We start from the raw sequence: 20,494 nt of genomic DNA on the forward strand, positions 1-20,494 counted from the left end.
AAGGCAACCAATTGATGTGTCTCTCTCACATCTATGTTTCTCTCTCTGTGTCTCTTCCCCTCCCTTCCACTGTCTCTAAAAACCAATAGAAAGACCAGCTGGTGTTGCTCAGTGGTTGAGTATCAACCTATGAACCAGGAGGTCACAATTTGATTCCTGGTCAAGGCACATAACTGGGTTGTGGGCTCAATCCCAAGTAGGGGGTGTGTAGGAGGCAGCCAATCAATGATTCTCACTCATCATTGGTGTTTCTATTTCTCTCTCCCTCTCCTTCTCTGAAGTCAATCAAAATATATATTTAAAAAATCAATGAAAAAATATCCTCTGTTGAGGATTAACAAAAAAAGTGGCATTTTATTCTCCTCTAATTTTACCTCAGTCATATGTAGCCTCTGAGAGTTGTGCTGCTTTGGTTCTATTTCTGTGCATTGGGGGGTGAGGGATGAATTGCTAATTATCTTTGTAAGAACATTCTAGAAACTTCATTTCCTTTTTAATACTGCTGCCTTCTCTTTTAAAACTCCAGCATACTTGTGAAGAAGGAAAGTATTATTACTTTTTTAATTGATGGATAAATTGAGGTATAGAGATTTCATATAGGACTTAGCAAATTAGAAAATGAAAATAAGAACCTAATATCACCAAGATAGTCTTATTGCTCTTATGTTTTTAATAGTTGAAGAAATTACAATTTTTAAATAGCTAACCAACCCAAGGATGTTTAGAAAGCAGCATGAACTCTTACCTAATACATGAAGGGTAGCCCTGGTTATTCTAATGGTCTTGCTCTCATAAGATCATATATATTATCAAGTAAAAACATATTTATCAATCTGGATAGAGTTTGGAGAATTTTTTTTTCTTTAAATTATCCTTTTTTTTTAAGCTTCCAAAGTAACACATACTTGTTGCTCTTCAGGCTTACCTACTGGAGGCATTTAGGTGGATTCAGTTTGGGGTAGAATGGAGAGGGCCTAGATACCAATCCCTTCTCACCCCCTCCCTATTGGCTGGTGTGTTCTTAGCAGTAGAAATGGATCAGCAAAAAGAAAACAACTCTGGAACTCTGAGAGCAGGACTCTGGGCTTTGAATACTTATTGATCAGTGATCTAAGAGTAAACTTAAATAGGAAAGTCTCCATAGCTGAAGTGTCCCATAGCAGTGGTTTTCTAACTATGGGCCAAAACCTGTAAATGGATCATAAAATCAATTTGAAGGATCTTGACCAGCATGTTTTATTAATAAAATAAGATGGAAAGAAATGGAACACAAAATACCAGAATAGACCACACATTTTATTTCAGTGGTTGTATGGTATGTGCCTTACTGGGTCATTATAGGAAATTGTATTTCTTGCTAAGGGTCATGTTCTAAGGAGCTTGGAAGTCACTTCCCTATATCACTTTATCTGTCCCTATCTGGTCACTGAGCCATTTATGACAGTTCATGTCTAATCCTCCTCACTAGCCTGCAAGCTTTTGGAAGTGGGGCTTAATGTCAGAATTACTCTTCCTTGGCCACAGCGATTTCCTTAATACCTTCTACACAGTGGGTTCTTAGTAAACCTGCTTAAGATTTACTTCATACTTATTTTGCTTCTAAGGAAACTTCTAAAACATACTTTTAAAATTGTCAAGTGCTATCTGTAATTCTATTTTGTTCAGCTCATAACAATTTTAAGTATAGGCTAGCGTTGATAGGAGCATTGTATTTTAACCATCTTTTCCTTATTTGTAAGAACTGTGGCCCAAACATAGAAGAATTCACAAAATTGGGTTCCACTGAGGCTACTACGCAGATTTGTATTTCTGTTTTTCAAAGAGCTCTCTCAGCTGCTGCTCAGTTGTGGCTTCTTTCTGCTGCATCAGCATGGAGGTTCCTTTGGTTACTCCCCAGGCATCCGGCTTTGACATTGAAGGGTTGTACGGCCTGCCTGAGGCTATCCGAAGGTTCTCCCAGTATTCCTTCCTGGCCCTGGGTGAACAAAATACACATTAGACTCCTCCCTGAGCCGATCTCTGTGTCACTGAAGTAGAATACTTCCATGGCGCCCTCTTTGCACTCTTGAGACTATATATCCATTAAAACACATTTATTAATCTGTACTCAAACTTTTCTCCCCTCAGAGTCTATATGTCTAAAATTATTTTGAATTTTCTCTTTTAACATATGCATAGGGATCAAAAGCTAAGAATCAGAATAGGGACATTTTCTGTCCGACTTACCCTACCTCCCCAATCATTTCCTCATGACCAGCTGAGCCCACATTTGCTGCTCTTCTCACACCAGCATCACCTCCACACTCCCACTCCGTGGACCTGCCTCCTTCTCCTTTTTCCATTGTCTCCTCTAGCTCAGGCCTCATCACGTCTGGTATTCTAGCAAAGGCTTCCTCACAGGTTTCCATTTCAAAGCTGTTAAAACTTGCTAACTTGCAAATCTTGTCCTGGACCACTTGCCACCCTCCAGGCTCCTCATTGCCATTGGGATGAGGTCATACTTAGCTCATGAGCATGAGTAAAAGGCTGCCCCCTCTTTCCGGTTTGTATCTCCTACCAAATTCTGTCTCTGATACTCTCAAACTTCCAGTTTTTCAGTATGCCATTCTTTTCCACCTGAGTGCATTTCTGTAGGCTGTTTCCTTATCTGGCAGTGTAGTTCACCCTTCAAAATTTAGCTTGGGCAGCAGCTCTCTTACAAATCCTTCATTAACCCCTCTGCCTTTTGCCCCCATGGGCCATTAGCACACACTCCACAAACCTGTGCATATCTTTATCTTTGGACTTTCTATGCCAGTTTGAACTTACCTGTTTATCTCTCTTCATTCTAGACTGTTAACTCCTTGAGACAGGGTTGTGCCTTGTCCAGCTTGTTACCTCAGTGTCCACAATAATGTTTGACATAGTTGTGCTCAATTAATGTCAGCTGAACAGAGCAGACCTGCTCCCTCTGCTTGGGATGCTCCGCACCCCCTTCTCTAGCTCGTCCCTTCTGCTAAAATATCTTTATTTTAAGGCAAACATAGTACTTCTCTTCATTGTTTTTTTTTTCCATGTTTCTATTATTAAAGCAGTTACCACAGTATAATACATTGGTTTTCTTATCCATTTTCCCCAGTATACTGTGAGAATCTCTAAGCCAGAGACCACAGTCTTTCTTTTTTCCCTCCCCTTTCCCTTCCCCTTCCTCTTCCCCTTCCCCTTCACCTTCCCCTTCCCCTTCCCCTTCCCCTTCACCTTTACCTTCTACCACAGCTTTCCATTTCTCTACTCCTAGTGCCCTGCACACTGCCTGACATAAAATCTGTTTATTATTCATCTTCTCCATTAGACTGTAAGCTTTGTGGGCAAAGACTTTTTCTACCTTATTCATCACTCTATTCCAAGCTCTGAGAATTGTGCTTGGCACAGAGCAGGCACTTAATAAGTATTTGTTATACTTAAGTCTTAAACAATCAATGTTAGGGTCCACCACATGGATGGTGCTTTCCTAGAGCATGAAATCATACTTCACTGCAACTTACATTACTTACATTCTATATTCCTAAAGCCTTCTCTAGAAATTGTTCCATCAGGATGTTTTAGAGACATCTCTGTGAGATAATTTAAGGAGAATAACTGACTCTTTATCATCACACAGCAAATTAGTTATACTCTTTATGATGACCTCACTTGGACATATTCATAATTAATCTACATGAGTTTGGTTTGGCAAATATAGTTTAAAGGTTCTTACCTGGCTCTAATCCAGGGTTTGGTGTGCATGTCCAAACCACTTCCCCAGCTGCCATGTTTTTCTGAAGCTGGTGGCAAAAAGCCCCTTTCTGGGGCCAGCTCCTCTGCAATCGCCCTGATGTGGTAGGGCTCGAATCCACAGCACCCGCCAATGAACCTGACCCCCAGGTTGTAGGCCTCTCTGGCGTATTTTTGAATGTCCCACCTGGTTGCGACTCTGGGCTCCAGTCCTGCAATAAATGACATTTTGACCAAATTCTTTCTTAAAAAATATTTTAAATGAACAACCATAGTAAGTATGTAATCTTCCATAAATAAGTTAAATAAGTGGTCAATATTTAATTCTTAACTTTTCAAAACTGTTAGCTACTTTGTGGATATATATATCCAGTTTTAAATGCTGTGGTAACCAGCTTTCAAGATGAACCCTGTCCTCTGATACTCTCTTCCTTGCATAGCCCCCGCCGGCTATATCAGGTTGGACTGCGAGACCAATAGAACATGGCAGAAAGGATGGCCTCTGACTTCTGAGGTTACGTTGTAGAGGACATTATGCTCTCTGCCTTGTGCTCTTGGAACCCTTACCCTAGGGAAAGCCAGGTGCCATGTTGTGAGAACACGCAAACACCACAGTGGAAAGGCCAGGAGCTGAGGAACTGAGGCCTCCAGTAAAGACAGCAAGAAACTGACACAGACTCCCAAGAGTCAGCTAGAGTGCTTAGAAGTAGACCCCCCAGCTTCCATCAGGCCTTTAGATGACTATAGCTCTGGCCAATGTCTGGACTGCAACCTCTTAAAAGACTCTGAGCAAAAACCACCCAACTAAGCTGTTCCTGAATTAATAATGCACAGGAACTATGAGATTGTAGATACGAAGTTTTACAGTAATTTGTTATGCAGCAATAAGTAACACAAATGTCTTGCCATTCTTCTTCCATGGTTCTCCTAGAGCAGTGGTCGGCAAACTCATTAGTCAACAGAGCCAAATATCAACAGTACAACAATTGAAATTTCTTTTGAGAGCCAAATTTTTTAAACTTAAACTTCTTCTAATGCCACTTCTTCAAAATAGACTCGCCCAGGCCATGGTATTTTGTGGAAGAGCCACACTCAAGGGGCCAAAGAGCCGCATGTGGCTCGCGAGCCGCAGTTTGCCGACCACGGTCCTAGAGTGATTATTTTATAATATCTTACTTCTCTGAGGGTCCCTATAGGATACAGAATATGGTATAGAGACCTTAGAATGGAAGAGGAGGTTGGCCATGCTCAGGCCCTGCTGATATCTCTGGGGTTGATTTTCAAGGTAGACTCACCCCCACTCCCAAAACACACTAAAAGACTTTATTCTTCTGCCTAGGTTGCAAGAGTGCTTTTAATTCACTGCTTGGTCTATTCATTCAAATTTGTCATACAGTAGCCCAGTGATATCTTCCCTCCACCCCCAAACCTGAGCAACATTCAAAATAGGAGAAAAGGATCTTGGAGGTTACCTGGTTCTAACCATCTTATTTTTCTGATGAGAAAATTAAGATCTAGAGGAACTAAGGAATTTTGCTAAGGTTATACAACTTATCAACAGAGCTGGAACCAGAATGAAAATCTTTGCTGATCCCACCTATAAGGGCATCCTTACTAACCCTCAAGTATGACTAACTCCTTTTTACTAACCTACAAGTATGACTAACTGGTTGCCTATATAGCTGTTGGTTCAGTTTTTATTTTACATTTGAGTTCAGGTCGTCTTTGTTTGCTGATCCCTTCTTTTCCTTTTATGACTATCTAATATCAAGGGATTTGTGGCTGCAGGAAGAAACGCTGGGAGCTAGAGTTGAGGAGATAGGCATACATTTCTTTACCATGATACAGCTCTATGGGCTATAGATTTATTTGGAATTTGTTAAACATAAAGACATCAGAGACAGTGTGTAGAATGTCTGTCTTACCAAAGGGGAATTCTGGAAGATCGATAAATCCTTGTTTGCCACAGTCAGGAGTGTGGTAGGCCAAGGGCTGACTCATCAGGTGGGCTTTCAACCCGGCAGCCTGCAGGCCTTCTTTCATGAGCTTCACTGTTTGCAAACTAATTGTGGGGTCAAAATGGCAGTTCACACCAATGATGGAAGCTCCTGCAAGTGAGAAGAACATTTTAGGTTTAGGGATTCACCAGAATACCAGGAGGCCCAACCCTCCTCTCTTAATCAGGTAAATTTGGAAGTATAGCATTTGATCCCTGCTCTCTGCAAATCTATCTTACCTTTGTGCAAGAAGGATTGCTAACAGGCAGCAAGCACTTTCTGTGAAAAGTGCTTTGAAGAGTCTGGTATAATTGAAGTGTCATTTATGCACACTTGGCTGTCCATCTTTTTTTTTTTTTTAATCATTATTAGAGTTGTTTTTTCTTACTTCAAATTTTAGTAGTCAATTTTTCAATTTTTGACATTAATATTGCAAGCACGATAATTTTTCAGCACTCCCAGCTGCTAGATTGTACCCGTGTTTACCATACCACTATCTGAGGAATAAATCAATGTTCCCTTTCATCAGGCCAATGTAAGTGATATTGCTAATCCAGCGTCCCGGAGCAGCAGAGCTGATGCCACAAGCTGTGGTATCCAGTGTTCAGTGGCAGGTGCCTCAGTGGTCCTCCCTGGCCTGGGTCTGCAGTTTGCACTTTATCCTTTTTCTATCAGGCCGCCCTTATGGTCATTCCTTTGAATCAGCTTTTGAAGGGGCACCTGTGACCTCAATCTTACCAAATCCAGTAATCCCTTCTCTGTTCTCATTTACTCTACCTTTCAGCAGCATTCAATCTATTGGATCCCTCCCTCTTTCATCAACACTCCCCTTCCCTTAGCTTCTGAGAACTTCCCACACTCCCTAAGTGTTGCTCCTATTGATCTGGCTGCTTTTTGGGGGTGTTACGTGCCCACTCCTCCTAAAGGCTGGACCATTCAACCCTGAGTGTCCCAGGATCCCATATTCTGCTCTTCACCTACACCTTCTTTTCAGCACCAGGGCCTTCAATACCATCTATATCTAGAACTCCTCTAAATTTCTCTCTCTAACCTGACTTTTCCTTTGGGTTCCAGACTTGTATATTCAAAAGCTTACTTAACATCTTCACTTGGATCTTGACTACCTTTTTTTTTTTTCTTTTGGATGATGTGCTGCCAGAATTTTTCTTTCCTTGCCTGACTTGATTATGCTAATTAATTAATCATATGTTGGCTATTTATTGGATGTCTATTAGGTAAAAGGGTCCTTGTAAGGGGTTCTAGAGAAATATAAACATAGGACATAGTCCCTGACACCAATAATTTTATACCTTAGCACAGGGCTTTCAGGTTTGCTCCATGAAAATAAGTTCTATGATCCATTAAGTTAGACAGTAGCTGTTTACTATATCCCCTTCTTGGACATTGCCAATATACCTGAACATATCAAAGGCTCTGAGAAGTTCTGTTAAAGAGACTTGCTTAACTTGGTTTAACACAGCATTTTCTAAATGTATTTGACTACATAACCCTATAACACTCCATAGACTAGAAAATGTCAACTGAGGATATTCTAAATGAGGGGTATAAATAGAAAGTGTTATAGTTCCCAAGAAGATGGGGTGATACTTGTGGTAGGGATGATTATATTAGGGTACGTGGAGATAGAATTTGAACTAACATTGGAAGATATACTTATTAGATGGATATTAGATAGATTTATTAGGCAGATATTTATTCAGGACCTACTATGTAATAGGCACTGTGCTAGGACTTACTATGTAATAGGCACAGAGTACTCAATGCTGAGACAAGGGAGTGTCTACCCTCTTAGATTTTACAGTCTAGCAGGGGTCCTCAAACTTTTGAAACAGGGGGCCAGTTCACTGTCCCTCAGACCGCTGGAGGGCCGGACTATAGTTTAAAAAAAAAAAACTATGAACAAATTCCTATGCGCACTGCGGGCCCGGGACGAGTCGGCTGCTAAGCAGGACAGGCAGCAGCACCTAGCAGGCCGGATAAATGTCCTCGGCAGGCCGCATGTGGCCTGCGGGCCGTAGTTTGAGGACGCCTGGTAGTGAGAGAGTCAGACATTAAAGCAATATACAAATGAGATAAGTGGGAAGTGCTACAACGGATATAAACAGGGTACAGTGATTTCAAACACTGTGGCCACCTACTCCGAACAGAATGATGAGAGAAAGATGAGACACAAGCCAAGAATCCTTGCTAGTTAACAATGGCGATGATTAAGGTCTCTTCTGATCTTTCTGAAACAAGTTCATTTCCACCCCCCCATTTCTATACTGATCAAAAATTAGTATTATAAAACTTTATTCCTAAATAATTGTTATTGTCAATGACAAGTAAAAGTGACTTCCATGAAATATCAGGAGCTGGATAAAAATCAGAAATTAAAGAAATAGCCAATCAAAGTCTCTTTACAGAGTGAGTTGGCTCTTCCACTGACACTGAGCTATTCCTTGGGTTTAAAACGAGGCAGATTTGAAAACAATCGGTGTTTTCCCGAATTGAAATGAAATCCAACATTAGGAATGAAAATTATATAAGATAAATGAGGTGGTCAGTATTTCATATCAAAGGATTTTTAAAATTTATTACGTCAGTTACAAAAAAGCAAAGCATACCAGTAACTTACAAGAGTGGAAAAACTGGCAAAGAGGGCAACTGATCTAATCGTTATTAATGTTTAAAGACCTCAACTGGGGATAAGTTTAAAATAAAACACAAATTTTCTGAATGCTCCTTTTGAGTTGCCTAAATTCTTTCCCGTTCCTAATTGTTAAACCTTCAGCATAGGCCTACTTGCTCCTTTCAAAAGACTGGGGTGTGTGTGTGTGTGTGTTTGTGTGTGTGTGTGTGTGTGTGTGTGTGTATCTTTTTTTTTTTACATTTTTCTCTTTAAGACTCAATAATATATCAATAGTCCTAAAAAAAAAAGTAAATTAATGGTTTTCCTATTAATAAAAGTAGTATATAGTGATCCATAGATGGACCTACATTTGTATGTTATTTTAAAAGTGTCACTAATTGCAAACTGATTACAATCCATCCTCACCTGCTTTGACCAGGCGCACTGCACACTCTCCAGGGGTCACACCGTGCAGGTCTCCCTCGGGGCCAATGCACATGGTCGCTGCCACTGGCTTTCCAGAGCCTTTCAAGGCTTCGACCGCCCACACGGCCTCTTCAACGTGTTCAAAATACTGAAATACAACAAGTACTTTTAACCTTGTTTCTCTAGAACAATTTTGAAAATGCATTCTATTGCTTAATAATTAAATTAGATGAGTGATTTTCAAACTCTGAGTTTGAAATGTTTTGAATATTGAGAATTTGAAATTGAGAACCATTAGCATGTTTTAAAACAGAATAGAATGGTGATTTCTCACTGTGAATTGCAGTACAAACATCTGAAAAACACTACATTAGATTAACTGAATCAAATTTAGTAAAAGCTCTAAATTGGAAAAAGATTTCAAAACTAAATATTACTATTGCTAGTCATGATTAGCACCTAATCTCACATGGTCCTCATGAAAGCAGAAGGCAGAGAAAATGGACTAAGTGCACTTGTCTCATCTTTGATCATGTCTTTGTTTACCTCTGCAATCAAGAAGTCCACATTCTTCTTCATGAAGACCTCTAACTGTTGCTGAAATACTTTTTTAACTTCAGTTTCACTCTTGCAGCTGAGGTACGAAGGTGTCTGACTCACGCCTCCTGCCACCAAAGCGTCTCCCTCATCAGCCACTTGCCGGGCGATGTCACAAGCTGCTTCATTGACTTTCTGCCCCTAAAATGGTGAGTATATGATACATCTACATTTTTATGTGAAACTGAAACAAAATTATTATTCAAATGTCCCCATCTCAGTTGTATGTTATAATAATGATTTGATTCCAGAGAATGACAGTGATGGAATGGTTCAATGCATTACCAAGCTGAGCAATTTGCAATGACAATAACAAAATAAATCTAATGGTGGTATCTAGGACATCACATTATACCAAAGATCTACGAGAGGGTAAAAGTCTTTACATAAAAAGATCTGGTATCTTCCAATGCCAAAGTTGCACTTAGAAGAATAGTGGTGATAAGGATGATCATTTGTCTTTAAGACAAATAAAAATAAAATTCAATTAAAGTGACTACAGAATTCATGTCTTTCTGTATGTTCTCAATTAACAGATAAATGTAACACAAGTAAGGTCTTTTCTAATTACTTAGACATTAAAAATGAACACATCCTCAAGAAACCCCAGTGCTGTAGGTCACAGAGACCCATGGAATTTTGAAACTGTCTTTTCATCGTAGAGATGAAGAAATTGCCCCCTTGATAGGGTAGGTAGATGCCTTACCCAGCATCACACAGTTCATTGTAGCTGAGTCAGGAAGATTCCAGGTTCACTGACTTCTTGTACCTATGACTTTTCCCCTATACTATAACATATTAAAAAAACTGATGATGAAAAAATTTATAAGGATACCCACTTAGGAGCCTGAAAGAATCATTAATCATTAAATATCTTTCTGCCACTTTGGGGGACTCCAGATCAAACCCAAGTATTATTCACACATATCTCATTGTTGTATTATTTAAAACTAGTGGCACAGTGCATGACATTCATGCACTGGAGGGGGGTCCCTCAGCCCAGTCTGCTCCCTCTAGCAGTACGGGATCCCTTGGGGGATGTCCACCTGCCGGCTTAGGCCCGTTCCCCACAGGGAGTGGGCCTAAACCGGCAGACGGACATTCCCCGAGGGGTCCTTAGCGCTGCTGCAAGACGGGAGAGGCTCCTGCCACCGCCCTTGCACTCACCAGCCTTGAGCCCGGCTTCTGGCTGAGTGGCACTCTCCCTGTGGGAGCGCACTGACCACCAGGGGGCAGCTTCTGTGTTGAGCATCTGTCCCCTGGTGGTCAGTGCGTGTCATAGCAACCGGTTGTTCTGCCGTCTGGTCAATTTGCATATTAGGGTTTTATTATATAGGATAAAACAAAACTCTGCAGAGGCTCAACGTTTTTCTCTGTCAGAACTTTGCTGATGATGTGTGTCTTCTGCACTCTTTTGAAAATGCCGTGTATGGTTTACTCACGGATATTTTCTCTGCCACGTAGTTTCCCCTGTTCTCCAGCTTGTCTTCACTCGCATAAAAGGTGAAAGTCTGCATGACATTGGATCCAGCTCTGAGGAATTCTCGGTGAAGCTGGCGAACTGGGAGATTCAATAAGAGAGGCACTAATTGTTATCAGTTTATTAACCCAGGTTCTAAGATAAATATGAAAACATCTTAAATTCCTGGTTGCTTGGCATTCATGCCTCCTGTGGGGTAATTGAGAGGTGATCTGGGGTCTCTTGCCAGGAAGAAGAGATTTCTACCATGGAGTGGGGTAAAGAAAAGAGGGAGGTCCCAGAGAGGGGGAATCATTTCAGCGTTTTTGCCAGGTGAGGAGGTAGGGAAGGGCATCCTCTACAGAGGGTACAGCCTGAGCAAAGACAAGGATACAGAAACAAGCATGGCCTTTGGGGAACAGCAGGTAGTCTGAGCCGCTGGAGGTGAGGATGTGTTGGAGAAGTGGCGGTAGGTGCAGTTGGAAAGGTGGACTGGCAGACAGTATGAATGGCATAGCACATCATCCCAAGGAGTCTAGGCTCCAGACCACAAGTGTTGGGGCAAAACCAACAGTTTGTAAGCAATGGAGTGATGTGATTAGCTCAGCGTTTCTGAAAAATGAGTGGGATGAGAATTGGAACAAGGTTCCCAAACATGTCCATGATGAATGCCAAAAAGCAAAGCTTTCCCAGGTTAGAGGAAACATGATAGAAATTTTTTCCATGTAATAAAGTGTATTCAAGTTAAAGAATTATATAACCTTTGCTTTAAAATAGTGATCCTAACCCCTGGTTGCCCAGTAGATACCCTGTAAGCTTTTAAAAAGTTATAAATATGAGGGTAATCCCACAGATATTCTGATTTAATTGGTTTGGGGCCAAGCACAGACTTTTTTTTTTAAAGGTTCCCCAACTAATTCTTATTTCAGTCTTGAGAACCACCATTCCTAGAGAGTGGGAAAACGCTCATTTTATAAAATGGTAGACTTAGCTGGTATTTGCGTTGTCAGGGGAATTAACTGGGCAAAGTAAGAAATCAGTGATCCAGTACCGGCCCCTGACATTTATTTTGAAATTCCAGAGGCCTATAAAATCCAAAGGTCTGGAAGCAACTACCCTGGAAGCCAGGAAGTTAGTAGGACACTGGCGTTCTTAGCCCTCAGGGGCTAAGACTGGAGATGAGTCTGGCATCTTTGCATCCCAGGTGCCTACTAGACCACAGAGAACATAGGAAGCTTGGTTTTTGTTTTTAAATGAACAAATAAGTGAGGCAAAGAAGCTTTTGAATTTCAGAAAATGGGTTTCTAAGCTTGAAGCCAAATCTTTGTTTTTAAACCATGGAAACTTTAGTTCTCAATGGGAATGTAAAAGGATGCCTAAATTAAGGGGTTTGTACTTATTTTAATTAGCAACAGAGCCAATTAGAAGCATCTTCTGTGGAGTCCCCATGTATGAATCACATGAGCTGCTGCAGCTGGAGCAGGGGTGCAGAAAACTGGACTACATCTGAAATATTTTTGTAGGACTGGTACCTGGGCTTCACTTTTTTGTGCTGGAAATGGTGAGAAAGGGAAAGTTATGCTACAGGTCTATAATCCCTTATCCAAGGCATTCTGGGACTAACTGCATCTTGGAATCCAGAATTTTGGGGATTTTAGAAAGCGATTATAGTATACAGTATATGCTATATATTATCTAACACTCTCATTAGCCCCCCCCCCAATCAAACACATTAATACTTATTTTATATCAAAATATATGACTAAGCACATTAAAGGGAATACAGTTATAAATATCCTCACATTAGTTCAGGTCACATTTTGCCTCCAAATGATTTTGCTAAAAATTTATTATACCATTGAAGAAATACTGCAAAATTTTATTTGACCTTTTAGAGTTTGCTGTGGAATTCCAAAGACTTGCATTTCTCAAGTAAATTTACAAGGGTAATATCTAACTATGCTCTGTGCATATATAACTGGGAGATATTATCTATATACATATAAACTCCCTCAGGTTCCATCCCACCTCCCTCCTAGCCATAAAAGATTTGTGGTCAAAAAAGTAAGTGAGAATAGGTGTATGGGTATAGGTGCAGGATAGGTAGATAGTCAAATTTCAATAGGTTGGGCAAGTATACAATGCAGTTAACTAGTTGGCACCTATACAGTGGAGGACGGCCTATCTGTAAGGCCATGATTGATATTGTACCATGTACCATTTAACTTAAAGTGGTTAAGGAGGGAAGGTGGACATATGCAGGCGAATGGTAATAAGCACTAAAGTGGGAGGGAAGAAGGGCTGAGGGTTTTGATGAGATTGGGGAGAGGCAGTGTTAGAGAGAGTGAGCAGAAAAGATAGGAGGTGCTGGTCAAAGAGTGAGTGCTGGTAATTGAGATTTCATAGATGGACAGCTATTGATGATGGCTAGGTCTAGGAGTGGGCTGCTGAGGGGTGAGTGGAGGAAGAGTTCAGTTGGAGATGAGGAGGAGATCAAGGCACTAGCAGAAAGAGTGCTGCATGGATTATCTGTATGGACACGGAAGTTACCTAGAGAGGTGAGGGAGAGAGGGGCAGAGGAAGGCAGAGAGCCAGGTACTAGACTTACCTACAGTGAGGGTCAGGACCAAGTGGTAAACATAGGTGACAATGATATAGAGGACTGTTTTGCTTATTCAACATGTGGATCCATATTTACATAGGTAGCACAGTGCCCAGCAGGCATTAATAAATATTTGGAAAATGTGGCATGAATGTATCTGTTTGATGGTATGCACCTAGACTTGAGTCAATATAGTGCTCTTTTATGAAAAGTTCAAATAGAGCAAGGATGGGGAACCTTTTTTCTGACAAGGCCATTTGGATATTTATAGCATATAAAATTATCAACTTAAAAATTAGCCTGCTATATTTGGTCAAATATTTAATTAACTCACCCCTAATGCCTTGGAAGGGCCAGACCAAATGATTTTGCAGGCCTTACATGGCCCGCAGGCTGGACGTTCCCACCCCTGAAATAGAGCAAGGCACCAACCTGCTTCTGGGTGCTCCACAGCAGCTTCCGGGGTCCAGGGGCCTGCCTTCACATAGCCCCTCTTCTCCAGTGCAAAGACAAACCCTCCATCTCCAATCACAACCTCTCCAGCGTTTAAACGTTCAAGGATGCCCTGAAATTACAGATGGGGGGAGGGGAAGAGCTACTTGAGTTTTTTAGACAATTTTCTATCTTTAATTTTAGATAATTTATCTTTAACTTTTGCTATCATATTCTTGAGAAATGTTATTTCTTTAGAATTCTAAGAAAAGTACAATGTATAGTTTATAAATTCATGGTACTGTCTATAAGGCAAACAGCCAACATGCTCATATAATGAAAATTTGTGTATGCATGTGTCGGGGTGGTGGTCTTTCAGGACACGTTAAAGAATTTTGAAGAATGTGGGAGGATGTTATGTTTGAAGAAATACCTAAAGAAGGATTAAATGAGGAGGATTTGTTGTAAATCCTCAAATGAAAACTTAAGCACACATTCTTAAAATGGTGAAGGCTAGTCTTTCTTCTTCTATAGATAAACTAAGGAGATGATTAAAACTGACAAAGTTGAAGTGGCATATAATACTAGTAAGGCATTTTGAAGACTGAAAAGTTAGAAGACACTTGATAAGGAAAGGATACAACATCAAAGGTGGTCAAATCCCTTAAAGTTTTCTATCTTTGATGTTAATACTCAGTTTCTGCAATAGCAGCTATGTTATGCTGTCCAAGAGGTTATGAGTATGCGTGTTGCACTCTATAAGTGCGACATGACAAGAACAGGAGAAAGACAAGTAAATAAAGTATTTGTCAACTGATTTCCAGCCCAATCTCCATACTATTCCAATCATTTACAGTACTATGCAATAATTACCCAGACATTATTGTTTAATAGATGTATTCTGAACTGAATATTTTTTCTTTATTTTTAATTTTTTAAAATATATTTTTATTGATTTCAGAGAAGGGCGAAGGAGAAAGTGATAGAAACATCAATGATGAGAGAAAATCATCTATTGGCTGCCTCCTGCACACCTTCTGTTGAGGATTGAGCCCACAACCTGGGCATGTGCTCTGACAGGAATTGAACTGTGCCCTCTTGGTTCATAGGTCAACACTCAACCACTGAGCTACACCAGCCTGGCTGACCTGAATATTTTTAAAGGGCTTTGTAAATTAGAAAGTAATTTTCTAGTGTAACTATTTCTTTTTAATTTAAAAGAATCATAGACTTTAACAATAAAAAATACCTGCATTCAATTTAGGTCATTTCCCCTAATTTTATAAATGAAGCATTAAGGCCCAGAATCTAAAAATTTACACAAAGTCTGCCAAGTGGGGAGTATAGGGCCTCCTGATTCTTTTATTCATAAGTCGTATCTAGATTCAATTTTAAATGGGAGTGGGGAGGGTTGGACAGCCCTGAAAAGACTATGAAAGGAGTAACTTGGAATGTACTTACCTATTGTGTTCCATTTATTACCAATAACAGTGGGTAAAACGAATGCTGAATATACACTAAAATGTAGCAGATGGTGTTCATAAGTCTTTTCCAAGCTGTTTTTAATGAACATATGTTAGCTTTGTAACATATATTATAATTTTAAACTCAAAAGTATAGACATATTATTGTCTATGTTTTAACACTGGCATATGCATGGAAATAAGGTCACCAAAGAAACTTTTTTTCCATTTTATGTCTATCTTCTGCTTATAAAATTCTTTAAAGATAATCCTTTAAAATGTTTCATTTTCTGAGTTTGCAGTTGGTTAGAATCTATGGCTATGAGAATGGAACCAAACCAAAAAAAATTTTTTTTAAATCTCTATAGGAATCATCCTTTCCAGTCTACATCAACTATTCATTTAGTAGATTTATGGACTGGAAAAGATTCTCAACCTAATTTGCCTCTCACCATCTTCAGCATCTATTAATGCTGCATGGCATTTAAAAATTTTAAGTGAATTAGCCTTTTTCTTTTGTGGAGGTCTTTTTAATTGGGGGATGGCTGGCAATGAGAGGATGAGAGGTGGCCCAGCCTCATGGTCCTCACAGCTAAGCAGGTACAGTTGGCCTGGCCCGGTCTGCCTAGTGCTTTGACAACTAAAGGTCAAATATATTCCCTCTCCCTGTATCCTTTTCTTTCCATACACCCAGCCACAGTCTTGAGGTCGATCTCCATCCATCTTCCACCAAACTAGAGGACGGCCGACAGCCTGAACCAGAACACTGGTCCAACAAGAGAAGATATGAGCTTGTTATTAATCAGGTGCTGGAGATGCTGTTTTAAAAATCTTAATAACAGCCCTTCCACAGTATCTTACGGCCTCTGTGCCCATTTTCGAGGCCCTTGTGGTGCACTTTGTCTTCATTGCTGAAACCAAACTGTGGGAGAAAACGTACCATTGTCCAACCAAGCTGCAAATATAACCATGAAGGAGGGAGGTACCCGGAGACCCCACAGTGGGGAGGCGCGTGCTGGCAACTGTCAGCGCCCGCACCAGCCCGTGGGGCTGGTCCAGGGTGCAGAGGGGCGCACGCGCAGCGTTGGTGGCAGGGACTGTGGGAGGGCAGACACACAGGAACCCCGGGAGGGAAGTCCCGCCTGTAGTGCATGCAGGACTCAGAATGTTGGGAGTCTCAGAGCTCAGGGGGCGCCCTCGAGTGGGGTGTCAAGAGATCTAGGGAGCGGTCTGGATGTGGGCAGGAATGAGGGGCTCAGAGGCTCCTTGGGTCTTGCAGGAGAAGTTCTGGGAGCACCTTCTCACAGCCCGGCTCGAGGACGCCTCTGCATTCCCGAGGGTGGGAGATTCGGATTTGGTGGAGCGCCACCTGGAATCTTGACTGGGAGGAGAGCGCCCTGGGTTCCCCAAGACTCACCCTTTTGGCCTTTTTACCCCCAATGGGTGCCATCTTCGTGGTGTCCGGACTGAAACTCGGCACGGATGTGGACCTACGAGGCCTGTGTGTCCCCTTGCGAAGCCCAGAGCTGCCCCGCGGCTGCAGCTGGGCTCTTTATACTCGCTGCTCCAGTGTGGGATGGTTTCCCCAGCCTCCTCGCGGTCCAACTGCCGGCCTCGGGCAGGGAACACGCCCACCAGCCTTTTATTGAGGCCTGCCTGCTGCTTGGGAAGTTGCCTCGCTGAGACGACGGGAGGAGGTGATCGAGATTGTTCTCCCAAATGGGTGAGAACAGCAAGAAGTAAAATAAGAAAAAATAAATAATAATAATGAGGTCACCACTCACTCAGGCTTCAAATTACCTGCTCACAGTTCCTCTTTGCCCTTCGTGGGTCCCTGATTCTGATTCACTTATCCCTTGCCTGGGATCATGCACCATTATTTACATAAGCCACCTGTCAAGGACTCTACAAATTCCATTCATGCCCAAATATTTGTCCAAGGCCAGGGTACAAGATTACTGGGTGAGGAGGCTTTGCCCTGGAAGTCAGCCTGAGCGTCATGTGTGATATACGTCCAGCGGTTACATAACGGAACACAGATACAGCATTTGCAGAAAGAACCCATACAACCCTGAATTAGTGGGTATGTTTACAACTACCTTCTCCCCTTATATCCAAACATGCCTTGCAGTTTCTAATACAGGCGTTTTTAATAAAAATATCTTTGCAATGTTTAACCAAGTCAGACTTTTAACATTTACCCATGATAGTGGAAATGTACTTTAGAGACTTCAAAATTCAGAGAAAATAGCCGAAACCGGTTTGGCTCAGTGGTAGAGCGTCAGCCTGCGGACTGAAAGGTCCCGGGTTCGATTCCAGTCCAGGGCATGTACCTTGGTTGCGGGCACATCCCCAGTAGGAGGTGTGCAGGAGGCAGCTGATCAATGTTTCTCTCTCATCGATGTTTCTAACTCTCTATTCCTCTCCCTTCCTCTCTGTAAAAAATCAATAAAATATATTTTAAAAAAAAATTCAGAGAAAATACTATGTATAAAAACGTATAGACTAGCAACAGTAGTTATCTGCTCATGTGGAATTAGGGCTTGCTTTTATTTTATTCATTATGTTTTACTGTACTTTCCAAAATGTCTTTATAATAAGAACACATTATTTTAAAAATAATTAGAACATTACTTTTTAAAATGTACAACAGGAGAGTAAATAGCCTAGAAAACAACTAAAAAGCCTGAAACCAAGTTCACACTCTTACCCAAAATAAAAGCACAGGAGTAAATTTTGCATATGGGACAATAGTCTCCATTTCAACATATGCAAAGAACATTACTGTAGCAAATGATGAATCAATGCACATATGTTTAAATAATGTGTACTTGACATATAACTGAGAAAGTAGAAAAGTCCTTTTGTTTCTGATAATGGTCAAGTTTAAAATGGGGGGGAAAAAAAAGGAAGGATGACGGATGAGTACATGTAATATAAATAATCTAATATTTCACCTGCCTAGCAAGAGTGAGGAATGAGGTAATGCCATCCTTCATAGTAACTAGATTTTTGACCATTAAAGCACTAGAGTATCCAAGTAGGTACTAGTTTAGTTGGTTAATGCATTAATTGCATATAGGAGTAACCTGGTGAATATTGGTGAGATGAACAGTGAGCCCAGCTCAGGCTGCAGGAAGGAGCTACAGTGGTGGGTATCAGGTGCTGGGGGGCGGTATCAGGGCTCTGACAAGAAAAGCTGAAAGCAGACATTCTCAATTTCACAATTCATCCAAACTCAGCAAAACTTAGAAGAGATTTTAGACGAACAGCATTTAATTTAAAAATAAATTGTGAATTTTTAATAGATAATGTAGACACACATGGCAGAATTTTTAAGTCTTTCCCTGGCTGCTGTTCCCAGTACAAGTCTTCCTTGAAGGTAACCTCTCTTGCCTGTGAACTATTCCTCCGAGGAACTCTATGTGTATATAAGTGTGTACATGCATAGATAAGGATTTGTATGTAAATGTAAGGAATTTTCGTTATTTAAGCACTTATCTACCCCTAACTTTTCCAAAATGATTTTATAGACAGCTATTGAAATATATTTGTTTTTCCTCAGCCTTTCAGTTCATCCTAATTCCCCATACCCACCCTAGTGAGGGCCATTTTAAAAAATTTCACCTACTATTTCAATAATAAATAATAATAATATCTACAGCTCACTGAGTTCACAGTTTCACTTACTATGTGCCTGGCACTAAGCCTTTTACACACACAGTATTACTTACTCCTAACAACTCTGTGAGGTGGGCACCCCCTCTTTGTACTCCAAACCATGAACTCAGAGAGTTGGAATAGTTACCAGCGTGAGCTCTGAAGTTCCTTTGCCCCATTCCCAAAGGACCAAGTCCGCTTGGATACCCCCTGGGAGCGAGTTCTGTCATAACTGTTCTTGGGAGGCTGCCCATGTTCTTTGTGCTCTTCTAGAGCAACGAGATGAGGAAGGTCATAACACTGAAGTCTTTGGCCTCCTACACAGATGTTTGGGGTGGGAGGTAAATCCTGAATGAAAGAGAAGGGTTAGAGCTAAAGATCAACCCCTCAGTTTTATAACCTCCAGAGTAAGGTCTTTCATTAGTACTTTGCTTTACTTATAACCCCATTTATTCATTCAACAAACATTTAAGTACCATTTCTACAATGTTTCAAACACCATGAATTATTGGAGGTAAAGGATAACTCCTTTTTTTCCAAGGGGTGGTGGGGGGAGGGATACACACCATCTCATACAAGTTAAAATGTCCCCCTTTCAATATGTAGAGGGGAAAAATATCAGGACTTTTTGTTTTTCATTTAAAAGTTGGAATCATCTTTTAAAGTGCAAGTGGCTTTTCATAGGTCTCTTCAGATTAAAAATATTTCATTTAGCCTTTACAATCTCTGAAGAGGGTTTATGTTTTAACACCATGTAAAACAGTATTTGCAAACTGTTGACATGGAAATGGGCCCACCTCTGTGTTTCCTTGGGCAAGGCCAGTGATTTTTAAAAATTGCATGTGAATTCCTTTATGTGGAGCTTTCCCTTTGCCAGTCTGACCAGACCCAGTTGTCCTATACTCTCATTCACACATTTACCTTAACTTAAAGGCATATGATTTTTCAACTTCTGCTGTAAATGTATTTGGGGTTATCAAATACATGTGAGATGTCCTTTGGTCTGAATTCTACCAAATAGACCCCAAATTGAAGGTTTTACTTTCCTTATATTTTCCTCTTGCTCTAACCCTGGTTGCTATTGTCCAGGGTCATACTAAAGAGGTGGTGAACATGGGCTTTTCATCTAAAATCCTCTTCCCTGGGTGCACAGCCTTTTCTCACTTTATCTTTTCTGGTGGTACTTTATTCCCTCTGTCCATTGCAATGGCCACACTCACCAGTTATCCCCCTAGCACATCAGGTGTATCAAACCACCTTACACAATTACTCCCTTTTTAGAGCCTTGGTTTCTTCATATGTAAAATTCAAGTTGAAGCTAAGTGACTTTTCAGATTTTCTTGGTAAGTGGCTTCACATGAAGTTGGTTTGGCATTAACTAGAGCCGTGGTCGGCAAACTGCGGCTCGCGAGCCACATGCGGCTCTTTGGCCCCTTGAGTGTGGCTCTTCCACAAAATACCACAGCCTGGGCG

At 40.9% G+C, this 20,494-nt stretch overlaps 1 protein-coding gene across 1 annotated transcript; it reads right to left on the reverse strand.

Moving 5' to 3' along the window:
• Positions 1-654: 654 nt before the first annotated feature.
• Positions 655-17,341, reverse strand: LOC308254926 (betaine--homocysteine S-methyltransferase 1). Its single transcript, XM_080681529.1, has 8 exons — positions 16,779-17,341; positions 13,899-14,031; positions 10,848-10,966; positions 9,355-9,546; positions 8,809-8,956; positions 5,679-5,861; positions 3,737-3,965; positions 655-1,975 (listed from the first exon to the last, which is right to left on the reverse strand). The coding sequence occupies exons 1-8, from the start codon at positions 16,809-16,811 to the stop codon at positions 1,792-1,794; spliced, it is 1,221 nt and encodes a 406-aa protein (XP_080537655.1). The 5' UTR covers positions 16,812-17,341; the 3' UTR covers positions 655-1,791.
• Between the last annotated feature and the right edge of the window lie 3,153 nt (positions 17,342-20,494).

The sequence above is a fragment of the Plecotus auritus genome (genome assembly GCF_963455305.1).
Source record: "Plecotus auritus genome assembly, chromosome: 7".
Taxonomy (NCBI): domain Eukaryota; kingdom Metazoa; phylum Chordata; class Mammalia; order Chiroptera; family Vespertilionidae; genus Plecotus; species Plecotus auritus.

What these genes read in the sequence shown, in the direction of transcription:
- LOC308254926 (XM_080681529.1), bottom strand. Translation starts at nt 16,811, where the DNA reads ATGGCACCCATTGGGGGTAAAAAGGCCAAAAGG. An exon ending in GGGGTAAAAAGGCCAAAAGG is followed by an intron (nt 14,032 to 16,778) that starts GTGAGTCTTGGG and finishes CTGTAATTTCAG; the next exon opens with GGCATCCTTGAACGTTTAAA. An exon ending in TGGACTTCTTGATTGCAGAG is followed by an intron (nt 8,957 to 9,354) that starts GTAAACAAAGAC and finishes GTTGTATTTCAG; the next exon opens with TATTTTGAACACGTTGAAGA.